The sequence below is a fragment of the Zootoca vivipara genome, chromosome 4 (genome assembly GCF_963506605.1).
Source record: "Zootoca vivipara chromosome 4, rZooViv1.1, whole genome shotgun sequence".
Lineage (NCBI taxonomy): Eukaryota > Metazoa > Chordata > Lepidosauria > Squamata > Lacertidae > Zootoca > Zootoca vivipara.
In genome coordinates, this window is record NC_083279.1 from 100,769,282 (window position 1) to 100,788,582 (window position 19,301).

At 46.5% G+C, this 19,301-nt stretch overlaps 1 protein-coding gene across 2 annotated transcripts in view; it reads left to right on the plus strand.

Annotated features, from left to right (window-relative positions):
* The window catches only part of LOC118085582 (zinc finger protein 883-like), a 198,628-nt gene that overhangs the window by 162,045 nt on the left and 17,282 nt on the right, over positions 1-19,301 (plus strand). The window contains exons 1-6 of one of the 2 annotated variants that reach the window (XM_060274117.1): positions 3,913-4,002; positions 5,294-5,774; positions 5,968-6,049; positions 8,269-8,351; positions 10,053-10,179; positions 11,042-15,520. In XM_060274117.1, the coding sequence (XP_060130100.1) occupies positions 5,376-5,774; positions 5,968-6,049; positions 8,269-8,351; positions 10,053-10,179; positions 11,042-12,099 (1,749 nt within the window). In that variant the 5' untranslated portion in view covers positions 3,913-4,002; positions 5,294-5,375 and the 3' untranslated portion in view covers positions 12,100-15,520. Of the gene's footprint in view, positions 1-3,912; positions 4,003-5,293; positions 5,775-5,967; positions 6,050-8,268; positions 8,352-10,052; positions 10,180-11,041; positions 15,521-19,301 lie in introns of those variants that run through there. The other variant, XM_060274120.1, reaches the window with a different exon arrangement.

Sequence of the window (19,301 nt, forward strand, 5' to 3'; positions counted from 1 at the left end):
GTGTTACATTGTCAGTGCAGAACCTGATGTCTGGTAATCCAACACTTCCTCCGTATTTTAATCAATTGCTTTTTCTGTTTTATTGTAATTTTATTGGTGTGAGCCGCCCTGAGCCCGGTTTTGACTGGGGAGGGCGGGGTATAAATAAACATTTATTATTTTTTATTATTATTAGTAAGAGTCTCTACGTCCTGTTGGGCAAATACCTCCCAATCTGTGTCATTAAAACAGTCTTGTAGCTGTCAAGATGCTTCAGCCGGCCATATTGTAATACTCCTCTGTATTGTTGGAATCCGCTTCCTCAGTGGAATGTATACAGGAGTCAGATTGGCCTAGGTGCGCCAGAGGTTCAGCTTTATAGGCCTGCTTGACATTCTTTACATGTTGATAGAATTTAGGTAGGACTACTTTCAAATCTGCCTGGTTGAAATCCCCGCATACAATAAATGCAGCCTCAGGATACTTGCATTGTTGTCTGTTAACAGCACTGTGCAGTAGACCCAATGCCTCATTGATGTTCACATCAGGTGCAATATATACTATAGTTATCAGTACTACTGTAAATTCTCGGGGGATGTAAATAGGTCTGCATTTGTTGTTGTTTAGTCGTTTAGTCGTGTCCGACTCTTCGTGACCCCATGGACCATAGCACGCCAGGCACTCCTGTCTTGCACTGCCTCCCGCAGTTTGGTCAGACTCATGTTGGTAGCTTCGAGAACACTGTCCAACCATCTTGTCCTCTGTCGTCCCCTTCTCCTAGTGCCCTCCATCTTTCCCAACATCAGGGTCTTTTCCAAGGATTCTTCTCTTCTCATGAGGTGGCCAAAGTATTGGAGCCTCAGCTTCACGATCTGTCCTTCCAGGGAGCACTCAGGGCTGATTTCCTTCAGAATGGATAGGTTTGATCTTCTTGCAGTCCATGGGACTCTCAAGAGTCTCCTCCAGCACCATAATTCAAAAGCATCAATTCTTCGGCGATCAGCCTTCTTGATGGTCCAGCTCTCACCTCCATACATCACTACTGGGAAAACCATAGCTTTAACTATACGGACCTTTGTCGGCAAGGTGATGTCTCTGCTTTTTAAGATGCTGTCTAGGTTTGTCATTGCTTTTCTCCCAAGAAGCAGGCGTCTTTTAATTTCGTGACTGCTGTCACCATCTGCAGTGATCAAGGAGCCCAAGAAAGTAAAATCTCTCACTGCCTCCATTTCTTCCCCTTCTAATTGCCAGGAGGTGATGGGACCAGTGGCCATGATCTTGGTTTTTTTGATGTTGAGCTTCAGACCATATTTTGCGCTCTCCTCTTTCACCCTCATTAAAAGGTTCTTTAATTCCTCCTCGCTTTCTGCCATCAAGGTTGTGTCATCTGCATATCTGAGGTTGTTGATATTTCTTCCGGCAATCTTAATTCCGGCTTGGGATTCATCTAGTCCAGTCCAAACTCCATGGACAAAGACAACAGGTCTGCATTTAAGCGTCATAAATTCCACAGTTGGGGAACAATGACTAGCTATCACGGCGTGGTTTGTGCACCAGCAGTTGTTCACATATACACAGAAACCTCCCCCCCCCCTTCTGTATAGCCTGTTAGTTCTATGGCTGAGTCAGGTATAAGTGGTGTTAGCCAAGTTTCTGTAATCAGCAGAAGAAAGCATTCACTCACTGTTCTCTCAGTTGCCACCCACAGCTTCCACTCCTCCAGCTTGTTCACCAAAAATCTCACATTCGCTGTAGAAATGCTGGGAAGTGGTAAGTTATCATGCTGTGTTTTCAACCTTAATTGCCTTAGTTGCCTTCCTCCCCTGCAACCTCTCTTCTGTTTAGAGGTCTCTCCTGTGCCTCTTTCCTCCCTGGTTCTTTGAAGTCAAAAAATATTCCTTGCAGATGCGGAGACACTCACAATTTATGCAGTGCTCGCTCCTTAGCCGAATAGATAACATATCCTGTTGACTATAAACAAGTCTTATTTTGGCAGGACAAAAAAGCCAAATTCTGAGTTAGGGAGCAACCAGCCGCTGTGTCTCCATGCGCCGCCATCTTCCTAGCAAATTCCCTTTGACTGCTTCTGTATTGTTTCAAATGTGACTTCACCACCAGATAAGAACAAATAATATTGTTATGTCGTGAGTGCGATTTCAGCTCTTCGTGAAGTCAGCTCAGAATAGTGATTCAGCATACTAGCAAGGAACTGCTAGGAGTCAAGTATAACAGGAACAGTCTTCTTTATTGCAGTAGGAATCTTGACTGGCTGGAGGGAAAGGGTGAGCTCCTTTTATACTCTCAGGAGCAGGGGTTGGGGAAAGGATACATTTAGATTTTGGTGGGAACCTATCAGAGTGAGGATCCAAATTGCGCTAACAAGTTAACCAATAGCAACTGTCACCGCACCCATTTGAATCGCCCAGGAGCGGGAAAGGTAGTTACAGGACTAGCAGAGAAACTCATGTACACAAATTAAACAAATACATAACAAATATATATTGCTGACAAATCATACCATAGTCAGCTCTTTAATCTCCACCCCAACAAACCCCGCGCTGAGCTTGAGCAGCTGCTTTCTTCCCATTTCTTAGGTGGAAATAACTGATAAGCAAGATGGGAGATAGACCCTTTCTCCTCAACCTTTGGGAATCGGGGGGGGGGGGCTTCCTTCCAGCCCTTAGTCCTGCTCCTGAAAGCTTGGCAGATGTAGAGTATTTGCTCTCACACTGCCATTACTTAAAAATCAATCTTTTTTAAAAATTTTTTTAGATAGATATAACTTTATTGTTATTCTACATAGTACAACGAAATTGAATGCTGTCCCATGAAAACAAAAACACCATTTTAAAATGGTATTACAGTGCTAAAAAGGCTCAAGCAACTGATTCCTGTAGAAGTTGGCATCTTAGTGAGCCCAATGCCATTCTGCCAACTATCTCACTGCCAGGTAACTAATCTGGAAAGCTGTGCTGTCATTTCTGTAAAGACTATAGTGTCCCTTGAATTCGCAATTAAGTATTTCTGGAAGGGGAAACTTTTGTATATTAGCATAAAAATCATGCATAATAATTACTAGACAGAAAAAGCATGCATAAGAAAGTATTACTCATTTATGATGGGAATAGCATTTATTTATTTTGAACTTCACTCCTGAATTCTAGGATGAGATTCCTTGCTTCCTGCTGATGTAAACAGCAGTGTGTGTGTGTGTGTGTGTGTGTGTGTGTGTGTGTGTGTGTGTGTCCTGTCACAGTCCTGTCACCTCCTGTTAATAAAGTGTGTGCCCAAAGACTAAGGGAATCATGTAGGACCTCGAAGCTGAAATAATGGTGTAAAAGATGAGACTGTCCCCCAGAAATGTCTCTGGAAGAAAGAAAGGCCCTCTGGAATGAAGGATGCGACAGTGAAGTCAGACCTGGTGTGTCTCCCTCCATGCTGCCCGATGGAGCTGGTTGCCCTCGGGTCGGACCTGTCCGATGGAGACCCAGAGCCTTCAGGAAGAGAGCCATTCCCCCCCCCCGTGACCCTGCCAGGCCACCTGGCTGCTTCCCACCAGCTTCACCTGCAGCCCAACCTCGGGACTTGGGATGCTGCTGCTTCCCAGGAAGACCCAACACGACCCTCCCTCTCCTCTCCTCTCCTCTCCTCTCCTTCCCCCCCATCCGGACCCAGGAGAAAAGCTCTCCAAGGACGGCTCTCTCTTCCTCCCTCTCCCACTCTCTCTCTCTCTCCTCCACTTTCTGGCCAAGGGAGGGAGAAGCCAAAATCCCCCCCAAAAAGCATCTCTTCCCATATAGGCGTAGCCGAGGGGGGGCAGCAAAGCGAGAGAGGGCTGAGCTGGGTGGACTCGGCTGTGCAAGGGTTAAATGGAACCGAGCTGCCTTCCTAGAGAGGACAGGAAGCAGGGGGGCAGGTCCTCCAAAGCCAAGGCCCCTCCTTCCCTCCCCAGTCCTCCTTTCCTGCTTTGCTGTCTCTCCTGCAAGGGCTGCATCGCTGTCCCCTCCCTCCTGGGATGATCTGGTGAGTCTCTCTCTCTCCCTCCCTCCCTCTCTCCCTCCCTCCCTCCCTCCCTCCCTCCCCCCTCCCACCCTCTCTCTCCAGAGCGTGCAGTGGGGAGATGGGGGGGTCCCAGGGCTGCAGCAGGGGGGGAATGCTGGGGGGGGGGCAAAGCCACGTCAGGGAGGAGAGGGTCCAGCCAGGGAGGAGGGGCGAGGTCTGCAAGGCTCTCCTTCCTGGAGATCAGAGGATCCCAAACTCCCACCAAATCTCCCTTCTTCGGACAAATGCGTCCCTGGGAGTTTAACTCTGTGTGACGTCACTCAGCGTCATTGCACAACAGAGGAAACGTGCAAATGGTTTTTCAAAGCTGGAATTGGAGGTGGACTAGTCCCCCCCCCCAATATTAAAATACCCACTAGGAGGAGGGAGGGAGGAAAGGTGGGAGAGAGAGGCCAGGAATAAAGAGAGGGATCCCAGCCCATAGTCTGGCTGCTGCATTGGGACCAGTTTCCCATTCGTCTCCAAGGGCAGCTCCACACGGAGGCCACTGCAGCAATCCCCTCGCACCCAGAGCATGGCATCCCAGGACCACATCCTCTCTGTCCCAAAGGGATGGTTGCTGGAAAAGCAGCCGAGACGGAAATGGGCGCTGCTACTCGCTGAGCCTCCAGGGACCTTGGCATCAATGGCTGTGTGTGTGTGTGTGTTAAGCTGTCTAACAGAATAATAATAATAATAATAATAATAATAATAATAATAATAATAAATTACCCGCCTAAATTTCAAGGGAGATACCTTGGGCCACATCCACTTCTCCCTCAGGGGGTTGGCCAGATACGTACCTGGCCTTCAGAGCAAAGAAAGAGGGACCCCACCCCAGGAGCCTGTCTTGAGAGGCAGAGAGTCCAAGTGCAAGAAAATGAGACAGAAGCAGGGGGGTGGGATGGGGAGCAACTCCTGAGGACCCCCAAGTTTGGACCACCCACTAAAGCCAAGCATCCATTTTTCACAAGATAGAAATGACTCCCTTGTCAGTCAGTTCTGACTTCATGCATTGATTGGAAGGCAGGACAAAGCAGGCTGATTCACCTCCCAGAAATCCCTTCAGTTGCCTCCACATTTTGCATTGCAAGAGGGCTAGAGACTTACTTCTTCCCCTCTTCCTCATCCTCTTTCTTTTCAGAAAGATAACTATGGTTTGGGCTGTAGTGCAGTCCAGCCCTGGTTCCTAGCAAGACGCATCCATGCTTGCTTCAGGGAACCATTTCCTTCTGATATTATACAACTTTTGTAACAGAACTTTGTTTTGTAGGATTTGGTAGAGCTTCTCATTGCAACAGACAGAACTTGGCAGAAGACCAAAGGGATCTCTCAGAGGCTTCCTGAGAGCACAGATGGATGACCGAGACTCAGCTGGCCCTGAAGCAGGAAGAGGCCATGGCATCCAAACTGGGACCAGTGGGGGATTCTGGGAAAACCCAGTGCAGAAGATCCTGGGTGAGGAGGACACCCTCCGCTCAGAGGTGCAGAGCCAGAAGTTGAGGCAGTTATGCCAGGAGGCCAAAGGACCCCGAGAGGTTTGCAGCCGACTCTACCACCTTGACCATCAGTGGCTGAAGCCAGAAAGGCACACGAAAGCTGAGATGCTGGACCTGGTGATCTTGGAGCAGTTCCTGGCTGTCCTTCCCCCGGAGATGGAGAGCTGGGTGAGGGAATGCGGAGCGGAGACCAGTTCCCAGGCGGTGGCCCTGGCCGAAGGTTTCCTCCTGAGTCAGGCAGAGGAGAGAAAGCAGGTGAGAGAGACTTTCCTCTGGATACTCCCAAGGGGTTCCAAACAGGACAGAGAACTTCCCATAATGCTATACTGATGACCCATTCTTTTTCTGGGAAGGTATCCATGGAATGAAATGTATTTGTCTTTGTCATTCTCTTTTTAATATTTCTCACCATTCCTTCTCTGTTTTGAATCCTTGTTGGTTCTTTCAGGAAAATGATCATTTTGCAGAAATGGACCTGGATTCCTGTAAGGCAGAGAGGCCTCCGTTGGACACCAGAGAGAGGCCACTGGGTAAGGAGGAAGGTGGTTTTTCTCCATTTGTTCTCATAATGTTGGTTTTCCAACTAATCGGTGGGTTCTTTTCATCTTGTTTTTTTTTAGGGGGGGGGGAGTGGGGTGGCTGTTGGGGCCAAGGGTCCAGAGGAGGGGAGATGTATTTCTGTACAACAAACATACGAAATGTAGTTAGAGATGCTTTGTTTTTTTAAATTTTTTTTTAAAAAAACCTTTATTGATATTCAGGTAAAAAATACATATGCGCAAACAAAACATACATTTACATCTACGAAGATTGGTTACATAACAATTACTTAGGTAAAGGTAAAGGGACCCCTGACCATTAGGTCCAGTCGTGACCGACTCTGGGGTTGCGCGCTCATCTCGCATTATTGGCCGAGGGAGCCGGCGTATAGCTTCCAGGTCATGTGGCCAGCATGACAAAGCCGCTTCTAGCAAACCAGAGCAGCACATGGAAACGCCGCTTACCTTCCCGCTGTAGCGGTTCCTACCTATTTATCTACTTGCATTTTGACGTGCTTTCGAACTGCTAGGTTGGCAGGAGCTGGGACCAAGCAACGGGAGCTCACCCCGTCACAGGGATTCGAACCGCTGACCTTCTGATCAGCAAGCCCTAGGCTCTGTGATTTAACCACAGCGCCACCTGGGTCCCACAATTACTTATTTCAATTACTTATTTCATATAAAAGAAGAAATCTGGCAATGAAAGAGAGAAAAGGAAATAAAAAAAGGTAAAACAGGATAAGGTAATAAAAAAGGGAAAAAAGAAAGTAAAAAGCAAAAGAGGAAAAGGAGTTTAAGAGAAGAAAGAAAAAAGAAGAAAATTGAAAGGTTAAGAAAGCCTTATACGGCTTTTTCGACTTCCACCGCTACTCCATACAGTAATTCATCTAAACACATATATATATCTGTCTTTTGGAGTTGCCTTCGTCTTGAATTTACTAATTCCAGTAGGGTTATTCTAGACACAACCAGATTTTTGCCCCCAGACCTTGTTTCCCTAAGTATTCATTTAGACACTCCCATTGTTTTTGAATTTTATCTTTAGATTTATGACGAATTATATCAGTTAATTTTACTAGTTCTAAATATTCACACATTTTATCTATCCATTCTCCTTTTGTTGGGATGTTTACACTTTCCCACTTACTCGCAATTAGCAGTCTTGCAGCTGTTGATGCATACATGAAAATATTTACTTTCTCACTGGGTATATTGTTATTTAGAATACCTAGAAGATACAAGGGATATTTAACAAGGGATATTTTTAATATTTTTTTTAATTTCTTCATGGATCAATTCCCATAATTTTTTAATCATTGGGCATGCCCACCATGTATGAATGCTGTTACACCTCCAGCATTTATTACTAAAGGGATTATTCATTTTTGCCAATTTTTCTGGAACCATATACTATCTATGGTGCATTTTTATGTAGTTTTCTCTTAATGTGTAACATGCAGTGAAGTTTATATCTTTAATCCAGAATTTCTTCCAATTTTCTTCTGGTATTTCGTACCCTAGATCTTTTCCCCATTTTAGCATCCATTTCCCCTTTATTTCTTCTTCTGTATTTATATTTCCCAACATTCTATACATTTTAGCAATTATTTTCTCATTACTTTGAAATATCTCATTTTCCAATTTTGTTATCTTGATTCCAATTCCCCTGGTTTTTATATCTTTTTCATATGTCGCTTTCAGTTGGAAAAATTGCAACCAGCTTAGCCCAGTCCTCTTAAGTTCCTCATATTCCTTTAAGGTAACCTTCCCGTTCTTTTCTTCGATTACATCTCTATAAGTTAACCAGGGTTTTCCCTTATTTAATTTTAGTGTAGTGTTTGCCTCTACTGGAGAGACCCATCCGGGTATTTTATCTATAATTATTTCGCTAGTTCTTTCCCAAACCTCCAGTAGAGCTTTCCTTATTAGGTGATTTTTAATCCCCTTATGTATTTGAGTTTTTCCATACATCAGGTAGCCATGCCACCCGAATATTTTATCCCAACCCTCTAAATTCAGAATTTCTTTGTTTTTTAGGAGTATCCATTCTTTAAGCCAGCTCCAGCAAGCTGCCTCATAATACCTTTTCAGGTCTGGGAGCGCAAATCCTCCAGATTCCTTTGGTCTTATCAGGTTTTCCATTTTTATTCTGGCTTTTTTCCCTTGCCAGATGGCATCCTGGCATCCTGCTTACCTTTTCTCTCTTCCAGGTGACAGAATGATTCCGGCAAGAGCTCTTGATCCGTCTTTTCATGGGGGCAGAAGGGAAACAGCAGCTGTGGAACCAGATCAGGTCAGGGGAAGCTGCCTTGTGGGGACAGAGGCTGAGAGATGGAGCAATGTCATGGACTGGTTGGGCACAGAGGAATGGTGGGAGGATGCACCTGGGGAACCAGGAAGGGAAGGTGGCTCAGAGCCCAAGAAGTGGAGGTAGAAGAAGGATGGGTGGTCAGAGGGAGAAGAGGGAGAAGCCTGGGAAGAGGAGATGTCAGAAGCTGAAGGGGTAACAGGGCTTAGTGAGCTGGGAGACTCTGTGACAGAATGCAGTCCAGAATGAGGCAGAAGAGGAAGGAGGTGAGTGGGAGGAGGGAGGTGGAGAGGCAGAGGTGAGTCAGGAGAAGGAGGAGCCACCGGTGGCTCCCTATCCTTCTTCCAGAAGCCACCCTCCCTGCTTGTCTCTCAGAGCCAGGAGACGTCTGACAATGGAGGAGCAAAGGCAGGCTGCACTGTTCAATCGCTTGCCAGAAACCCCAGAGAGGATGGGACTTGGAAAGCTTTGGGGAGCCAGGGGCTTTGACTCTCGGCAACTGAGTTCATAGAGGAAGACCCTGTCATGGAATTCTGCTCAATATTGATCCAGAGCAGAACTCCAATGTATAGTTAGCAAATTGGCACTGTCCATAAGAAATCCAGTTGCAGCAGACTTTACTTACATGACATAATAAGTCTAAAGCTTAACACTAAGCATACTATATACAGAACACCAGAAGGAACAGAGATAGAAAGAGTATGTGAAACCCAGGCTCCTTCTGGCCTCTTCTCATCGTCACCATGACAGAACAGAAGAGATAAGAGAACCACTTTAACCCAGCTCTACTCAGCTTCTCCAAAGGAAGATCCCAAACATCAGGAACCTTCTGCTTGTTTCTTTTATGCAGAGAAGCTTCCAGAACCCTCTTGAATTAATTAGAATATGAAAGATCACTACACATCAGATCAATACTTTCTGTACTAAGAAATGCAAACTGACAGACGCTCAGGGAATGAGCTCCTGTTCTGAAACTCAGCCCAGTCTGTGAATATTGTGTTCTTGCTAAGAAAGAGTAAACTCCAGCTGTGAACTGTGGGATTTCCTGCCCAGATAACTCTGACACCAGCCTTCTCAATGTCCCATGTAGCATTCATCTGTAGTTGCAGTTTTCATGGATTCCTAGAATTGAAAGGGACTCCAAGGGTCATCAAGTCCAACCCCCTGCATTGCAGGAATGTCAGCTAGATTTCTATATTCATCATAGAATGCTACAAATAGGCTTCTAAGCAGTGGACAGATGATTAGAAATAGTGGTCAGGATTCACCTAACCAGCCCTGTCCGCTGCAATATGGGGCCTGCCCTCCATTCCTCCCCCTCTCCATGACCCCATGACCCCCTTGAATTTGGCTCTAGGGCACTGAGAGGGAATTCCCCGGAACAGGACATGAGGAGAGGAGAAAGTGGATCTTTCCATCAGGCAAACTGGAATGCTTGCATAGGCAGAATGACTTGAAAAACACAAGGAGGAGTACCACCTATTTACACAAAGATGAACACCCAAAATTAAAACGCAGAATTAAATAATTCAATTAAAGGGTAAAATAAGCATCCATAATTAAAATGTGCAGCAAATCAATCCTATTGAAACAACACAGCAATTAACAGGAAGGAAACAATAGGACATTGTGTAGCAGATCATACTTATGCTGTCTCAGAAGAAGTAATTTCCCTTTTTCTTTCAGGGTCCAGTGTGCTTTGAAGATGTTGCTGTTTGTTTCACGGATGAGGAGTGGGCGTTGCTGGATCCTAACCAGAGAGCTCTGCATAAGGACGTCATGGCGGAGAATTGTGGGATCGTGGCCTCTCTTGGTAAGGCTCCCTGTGGAATCATAATATCTCTTTTTAAATTCAAAACAGCTCTCTGTGATGAACATCATATTGTTGTTGTTGTTTAGTCGTTTAGTCGTGTCCGACTCTTCGTGACCCCATGGACCATAGCACGCCAGGCACTCCTGTCTTGCACTGCCTCCCGCAGTTTGGTCAAACTCATGTTGGTAGCTTCGAGAATACTGTCCAACCATCTCATCCTCTGTCATCCCCTTCTCCTAGTGCCCTCAATCTTTCCCAACATCAGGGTCTTTTCCAGGGTGTCTTCTCTTCTCATGAGGTGGCCAAAGTATTGGAGCCTCAGCTTCACGATCTGTCCTTCCAGTGAGCGAACATCATATATTTTCACAGAATTCAACAGCTCCCATACAACACCTGGGATTTCAATTTTACCACAATAAACCTTGAACAGTAAATTACTGTTTTTTCTTTGAATGATCTTCCTCCAGTTGCAGCTTATTAAACAAGGATCAGCCTGGTCTCAACTGCCCAGGCCATTTAAATGTAAACTTCAGAGTTCTTAGGGAAGTTGAAGTAGCTTCTTTCAGGTTTTCAGTTTCTGTTTTTGCTCCTGTCAGTCTTTGGTTGCCAAAAGAGAAGAGTGACATTGGAAATGGAGGGGATGCCATGATGGAGCCAAACAAAATCCATTCAAGAGAAGAGCCAGGCTTATCGAATCACAGGTTCCCCTAAGGATGTCAGTTGATCCCCATTAATTAATGCACCCAGCCCTTCAGTGAAACTATCCATCTAACCCACTTGTGATATTCCTCTATGACCAGTCTTAACAAGTATTCTACCTTAATTTCTCCCCGAGGCTCTAATCCATTTCTCTTCATTGCAGATAGCGATGGAATGGAAATCAAGAACAAGGATGACCATGACAAAATCCTCACAATGGAGAAGCCGTATCAATATCTTGAATGTGGAAATAGTTCAAATTCCACTTTACATCAAAGAAATCCCATTGGGAAGAAAGCATATCAGTGTGTGAAATGTGGAAAGAGCTTCAGTACGAACTCCTCTCTGAGTTCCCATCAGAGAATTCATACAGGAAAGAAACCCTATCAGTGCTTGGAATGTGGAAAGAGCTTCAGTCGGAGCTCTGACCTCACTTCCCATCAAAGAATTCATACAGGGGAGAAACCCTATCAGTGTGTGAAATGTGGAAAGAGCTTCAGGAAGAGCTCCCAACTCTCTTCCCATCAAAGAATTCATACAGGGGAAAAACCTTATCAATGCTGGGAATGTGGAAAGAGCTTTAGTCAGCGTGGCAATCTCACTTCCCATCAAAAAATTCATACAGCAGAGAAACCCTATCAGTGTGTGGAATGTGGAAAGAGCTTCAGTACGAGCGCCCATCTCACTTCCCATCAAAGAATTCATACAGGGGAGAAACCCTATCAATGTGTGGAATGTGGAAAGAGCTTCAGTTACAGCTTCTCTCTCACTTTCCATCAAAGAATTCATACAGGTGAGAAGCCCTATCAGTGTATGGAATGTGGAAAGAGCTTCAGTACGAGCGCCCATCTCACTTCCCATCAAAGAATTCATACAGGGGAGAAGCCCTATCAGTGTATGGAATGCGGAAAGAGCTTCAGTACGAGCTCCTATCTCACTTCCCATAAACGAATTCATACAGGGGAGAAACCATATAAATGCATAGAATGTGGAAAGAGCTTCAATGACAAGGCCAATCTCAATTCCCATCAAAGAATTCATACAGGGGAGAAACCCTATCAGTGTGTGGAATGTGGAAAGAGCTTCAGTCAGTACTCCAATCTCACTTCCCACCAAAGAATTCATACAGGGAGAAACCCTATCAGTGTGTGGAATGTGGAAAGAGCTTCAGTCAGTACTCCAATCTCACTAAACATAAGAGAATTCATACATAGTTTGTAAAAAAAACACCCTTTGTATATAATGGTACCTCAACATCCGAACGACTCAACTTCTGAAGGTTTCGACTTCCGAAGTCGACAAACCCGGAAGTCTTTTCTCCGCACGTGCGTTCTGCGCCTCCGCAGAAGCGCAAAATTGCGCTCCGTGCATGCGCAGAACGGGTGCTTGGACAACAGAAAATTTCGACTTACGAAGACTGCCACGGAATGGATCGTCTTCGTAAGTCCAGGTACCACTGTAGCTTTAGACGTCACACAAATACGCACCTTTTTAACCAGGCCTTTGGCTGTTTGACATCTAATGCCGTTTTTTAATGTTGTGGGAGCGGGGTTACAAATGTGTATTTTTTTTCTTTTTTATGTTGTAACCAACCTGAGACCTGTGGGTGTAGGGAATAGGAGCCAACTCTTAGAGGCCGAGGGGTCTCCCCCCCCCCCAGTAAAATATCTGAAGCTGTGTAAAATGTGAAGAACTGGTAAAATGTTAGGTGAACGAGGTAACTGTTAGGTGGATTTGACTGACCGAACCGAAAGAGGACTCCTTCATGGTTCCTCATCATCCTGGGGAAAACTGACAAGAGGGGTGCTGCAGGGTTCTGTCCTGGGCCCATTGTTGTTCAACGTCTTTATAAATGTCTTGGATGAAGGAACTTGGGGGATGCTCATCCCATTTGCAGATGACACCAAACGGGTCAAAGATCAAAGGTAAGAATAAAAAGGTAAAGGTAAAGGGACCCCTGACCATTAGGTCCAGTCATGACCGACTCTGGGGTTGCGCACTCACCTCGCATTATTGGCTGAGGGAGCCGGCGTATAGCTTCCAGGTCATGTGGCCAGCATGACAAAGCCGCTTCTGGCAAACCAGAGCAGCACATGGAAACGCCCATTGTTGTTCAATGTCTTTATAAATGACTTGGATGAAGGAACTGAGGGGATGATCATCCCATTTGCAGACGACACAAAACGGTGAGTGAAGGCCAATGTTGCAGAATCAGATCAAGGGAAGGAATAATACCACTTTATTCTGCCTTGGTCAGGCCCCACCTAGAATACTGTGTCCAATTCTGGGCACCACAATTTAAGTATCTTAAATTTTGTTTGCCAGGGGAAATGAAGAAGGTGGGGGAACACAATCCTAATAATAATAATAATAATAATAATAATAATAATAATAATAATAATAATAATAATTTATTATTTATACCCCGCCCATCTGGCCGGGTTCCCCCAGCCACTCTGGGCGGCTTCCAAAAAAACAGAACTTCTAAAATACAGAAATCCATCAGACATTAAAAGCTTCCCTAAACAGGGCTGCCTTGAGATGCCTTCTAAAGGTCTGGTAATTGTTCTCTTTGACCTCTAGTGGGAGGGCATTCCACAGGGTGGGTGCCACTACCGAGAAGGCCCTCTGCCTGGTTCCCTGTAACTTGGCTTCTCGTAATGAGGGAACCGCCAGAAGGCCCTCGGAGCTGGACCTCAGTGTCTGGGCAGAACGATGGGGGTGGAGACGCTCCTTCAGGTATACCGGACCGAGGCCGTTTAGGGCTTTAAAGGTCAACACCAACACTTTGAATTGTGCTCGGAAACGTACTGGGAGCCAATGTAGGTCTTTTAGGACCGGTGTTATGTGATCTCGGCGGCCGCTCCCAGTCACCAGTCTAGCTGCCGCATTCTGGATTAGTTGTAGTTTCCGGGTCACCTTCAAAGGTAGCCCCACGTAGAGCGCATTGCAGTAGTCCAAGCGGGAGATAACTAGAGCATGCACCACTCTGGAGAGACAGTCAGTGGGCAGGTAGGGACTCAGCCTGCGTACCAGATGGAGCTGATAAACAGCTGCCCTGGACACGGAGTTGACCTGTGCCTCCATGGACAGCTGTGAGTCTAAAATGACTCCCAGGCTGCGCACCTGGTCTTTCAGGGGCACAGTTACCCCATTCAGGACCAGAGAGTCCTCCACACCCGCCCGCCTCCTGTCCCCCACAAACAGTACTTCTGTCTTGTCAGGATTCAATCTCAATCTGTTAGCCGCCATCCATCCTCCAACCGCCTCCAAGCACTCACACAGGACCTTCACCGCCTTCACTGGTTCTGATTTAAAAGAGAGGTAGAGCTGGGTATCATCAGCATACTGATGGACACCCAGCCCAAACCCCCTGATGATCTCTCCCAGCGGCTGCATATAGATGTTAAAAAGCATGGGGGAGAGGACAGAACCCTGAGGCACCCCACAAGTGAGAGCCCAGGGGTCTGAACACTCATCCCCCCCCACCACTTTCTGAACACGGCCCAGGAGGAAGGAGCGGAACCACTGCATGACAGTGCCCCCAGCTCCCAAGCCCTCTAGACGGTCCAGAAGGATGTTATGGTTGATGGTGTCAAAAGCCGCTGAGAGATCCAGCAGAACAAGGAAACAGCTCTTACCTTTGTCCCTAGCCCGCCTGTTACCTTTTATAACAAGTGGCTAATGTTTATTGAATACATAAATTGTTAAGACTTCTTGCAGGAATCCACCCAGCACTCATGGGAAAATGTGTCACAATCTTTTAGAGTAATCAAATGAAATTTGTAAGACATGGCAGGATGAAAGAGTGCAATTTTTTCAGGACAAGTTATTTGTTGTTTACTCTTTTAACCATTGCTTTCTTTGAAATTATCTTTTGTACCATGAAGATAAATCAAAGTAATTTTTTTTAAAGGAGGTGGGGAAATCATGTGTCCTATTCCATTAATATGCTTGCATGTGTGGAGTGTTATTTGGAGACTGTAACTCCCAGTAATTTCACATTATCTGAGGGTTTCTGTGTGTTCAGCACACATGATTGTGGGTGAGACTGAATAAAGCACTTCCTAGGAAATTCCCTTTGACGGCTTCTGTGTTGTTTCAAATGTGACTTCACTTACAGATAAGAACAAATAATATTTACTGCTGACAAATCATACCATTGTCAGCTCATGAATCTCAACCCCAACAAACCCTGCGCTGAACATGAGCAGCTGCTTTCTTCCCATTTCTTAGGTGGGAATAACTGATAAGGAAAAGGAGAGATAAGGAAAGGGGAGATAGAGCCTTTCCCTCAACCTTTGGGGATCTGGGGGCTTCATTTCAGCCCTTAGTCTTGCTCCTGAAAGCTTGACAGATAAGAAGTATTTCAGGGGTCCCCAAACTTGCCCGGCTTTGGGCCGGATGCCCGCCGCACCGATTGCCTGGTGGGCTGGAGGGTGGGGTAGTGCACGCAGGGGGGCGCCCATGCACATGCGTAAACACTATTTCTGGCACACTCCCAACCTGGAAAGCACTGGAAATAGCTTGTGCGCATGTGCAGAAGCCTCCTCCGACCCAGAAGTACACTTTTCCAGGTCAGAAGTCGGCAGACGCGCCGCACCGCGCCAGTAAGAACAGGCAGCAGCAGCAGGCGGTGGGAGTCCCCAGGGGTCGCATAAAAGAGCCTCGGGGGCGTATGGTGCCCCCGGGCCATAGTCTGGGGACCCCTGAAGTATTTGGTCACACAGGCCATTACTTAAAAATCAACCTTTTTACATTTTTAAAGAAATGGTATTACAGTGCTAAAATGCATCAATAAAGCAATTCCTGTAGTAAAAGGTAAAGGGACCCCTGACCATTAGGTCCAGTCGTGACCGACTCTGGGGTTGCGCGCTCATCTCGCATTATTGGCCGAGGGAGCCGGCGTATAGCTTCCAGGTCATGTGGCCGGCATGACAAAGCCGCTTCTGGCAAACCAGAGCAGCACATGGAAACGCCGTTTACCTTCCCGCTGTAGCGGTCCCTATTTATCTACTTGCATTTTGACGTGCTTTCGAACTGCTAGGTTGACAGGAGCTGGGACCAAGCAACAGGAGCTCACCGCATCACAGGGATTCGAACCGCCGACCTTCTGATCAGCAAGCCCTAGGCTCAGTGGTTTAACCCACAAAGCCACCTGGGTCCCTAATTCCTGTAGTAGTTGGCATTTTAGCGAGCCCAATGCCACTCTGCCCACTGTCTCACTCCCAGCTACCAGTAACTAATCTGGAAAGCTGTCCTGTCATTTCTGTAAAGACTTCAGTGTCCCTTGAATTCACAATTAAGCATTTCTGGAAGGGGAAATATGCTTTTGTTTAAAAAGCACTAATACTGGACCACGTAATCATCATCATCATATAAAAAATATATATTTATACCCCGCCCTCCCCAGCCAAGACCTGGCTCAGGGCGGCTAACACTGGATATAAAACAGCTGGTTGAATTACAACATAAGAACAAAATTAAATAAACATTAAAATTAAAATGCTGCCTCATACGGAAGGGAAAGGGAAAAGGAAATGGGGGAGGGAGTCAGGCTGGCTCCAGGCCAAAAGCCAGGTGGAACAACTCTGTCTTACAGGCCCTGCGGAAAGAAATCAGGTCCCACAGGGCCCTGGTCTCAGGAGACCGAGCGTTCCACCAGGTCGGAGCCAATGTTGAGAAAGCCCTGGTTCTAGTTGAGGCTAATCTGATTTCCTTCGGGCCCGGGACCTCTAAGGTGTTACTATTTATGGACCTTAAGGTCCTCCACGGGGCATACCAGGAGAGACGGTCCCGAAAGTACGAGGGTCCTAGGCCGTAAAGGGCTTTAAAGGTCAAAACCGGCACCTTAAATCTGACCCTGTACTCCACCGGGAGCCAGTGCAGCTGGAAAAGCACTGGGTGAATATGCTCCTGTGGCAGGGACCCCGTGAGGCAGAGCCGTCTTTCCCTTTGGGGTTACTGGCGCTTTGCACCAGGGTGCCTGACCTCTGGGGGGTGCTCCAGCGAGTCCCGCCAGCTCCCTTCAAAGCGGCTTCCCCCCCCCTCCCTGGCTGACTCTCCTGCAAGGCAGCAGCTTGAGTCAGGAGCAGCAGCCTTGCGGCGCTACACAGAGTGCCGCTTCCACTCCTCCTCTTCCTCCTCCTCCTCCTCCTCCTCCTCTCTGAGCTCGGCGGTGGCTGGAGGCTCAGCACACCTCCCCGGCAAAGAGACCCGCCGCCATGGATGTGGCGCCCTCCTCCTTGTCCGCTTCCCACACACGGAGGCGGCGTTGCGGCTGAGGACACTCGAACCCAAATGCTCGCTTGGTGGCGGTGGGCTCGTCCTGCTTCCTGGGGTGGAGGAGGAGGGGGCGCCTCGCCTCGCCTCATGCCTGCATGGCAGGGGGTCGCGGCTGCCTCCGTCGCCCTGGACTAGCCGCAGGCGCTTGCCATGGCAGAGGCGGGCGCTGAGAAGACTGGCGGGGGCCACACAAGGGCTGAGGGCAGCAGCGGTGGCCGGCACAGGTGAGAGGAAGGGCGGCGGCGAGCGGGGAAGCGGTACGTTCTAAATCTGTACGGCTGGTGTTCATCGCGCAGAGAACAAAGTTTCTGCCATTACAGTATATTTCCTATTCTGTTATCCCATCTCATTTGCTCATTGACTTAGTTACTGCTGTTATTTGCTCCTCCTGGTCCATGGAACTTAGAGGAACAAGGGTGATAAGTGAAGAAATGGTTACTCTTCTGAAAACTTAAATATAGTGAAATGTCTCTTATGAGTACTTTCTAAAACTCCATTATTGCCCTTTCACAATCTCTACCTCTCCCTCCTGCTCTCCTGCCATAAGGTAAAGGTAAAGGTAAAGGGACCCCTGACCATTAGGTCCAGTCGTGACCGACTCTGGGGTTGCGCGCTCATCTCGCATTATTGGCCAAGGGAGCCGGCGTATAGCTTCCAGGTCATGTGGCCAGCATGACAAAGCCGCTTCTGGCAAACCAGAGCAGCACATGGAAACGCCGTTTACCTTCCCGCTATAGCGGTTCCTATTTATCTACTTGCATTTTGACGTGCTTTCGAACTGCTAGGTTGGCTCTCCTGCCATATTAAATGCCAAATAGCAGTGCCCTTCTATATGAATGTATTTATACAAATAGGTAAATGTTCTTCTGCATTTCAATTTAGGTGAAATACTATATAATGGTTTCTAGGTGGAATACATTTGAACAATAAAGAGCTATTTGTTTACAACTCATCACTAAAACCTTATGCACATAATCATTAGTAATGTATTTCAGGTGGAGTTTTACAGCAGATTTGTTCAGATGCTGATGCTTGGAAAAATTCAAGTTATAAATAGTTAAAAAGCAAGCAGTGTATTCAATTGAGATGGTTATTTATTAAAACCACATAATAATTACAGGGTTTTTTTTCTTTTTCTTTTTTGAGAAAAAAAGGATTTGAAACCCCCACTCGGCCATGAAGCTCGCTTTGTGCCCTTGAAACAGTCACTTATCTTAACCAACCTCACAGAGTTGCTGTGAGGATAAAAAGGGAATGAGAACCATAAAAAGCCCCTTGATCTTTTTCAACAGCAATCCATTTAAGCATTTAATAGCAGCAGCACCAACCTTACCCCCATATTCCTCCAATTACAGTAATCACTTCTCCCTGCATATTGCTTCCACAGTGAACATAGTCCTCCCCAGCTCACTGTCCCACTGCGGCATTTCCCGGGGGGGGGGGGGACATACTCAGAAACTGGATAACAACACCCCACTTGTGAAGCACACAGTGAATATTTCTCTCCACCATTCCCCTGTGACATGTTACAAAAACAGCCACAAAACATTTGGGCAACTTGATATATATTAAAAATTAACACCTGTAATTGCATAATTTGTAATTGAAGCCAATTGGCCAGGAGAGATGGGTTAGCGGGTATAAGGCAGCAAAGATACCGTAGTAGGCAAGGCTTGACTGCCATCCAAGAAACAACTTTTGGAACTGTATTTGAGAAGCTTTAAAAGATCCCTTGTGAGACTAAGACCTGCTTTTTGAAGCTGCTTCTTAGAAAGCAAACAAAATTTGCAGGTAGGTGTGCTTCTATGTTCGGAAAACACCAGGAACCAGTAGCAGCAGCAGCAGCATCTCAACTCTTTGAGGTTTCTCCCATAAAAGAACTTCTGAAAGCAATGTTTGATATGAAGGTGCGCAGGAAAATGCTGGTCTCCTAAGTACAGCGCTTTCCACTTATGCCACATAGACTCTCTGCCAGCATAGACCCTCTGGGGATGAAAGTCAAATGCTAACAGATGCCATGTGATCTTGTTGCATGATAAAATTCTATACAGTAAGCGACATAGGAGTTAACATTGCTACAGATCTCTGCTGTAAGCTGCTTAAAGCACATTGAATTTTAAAGACAAAACAGCCTGACT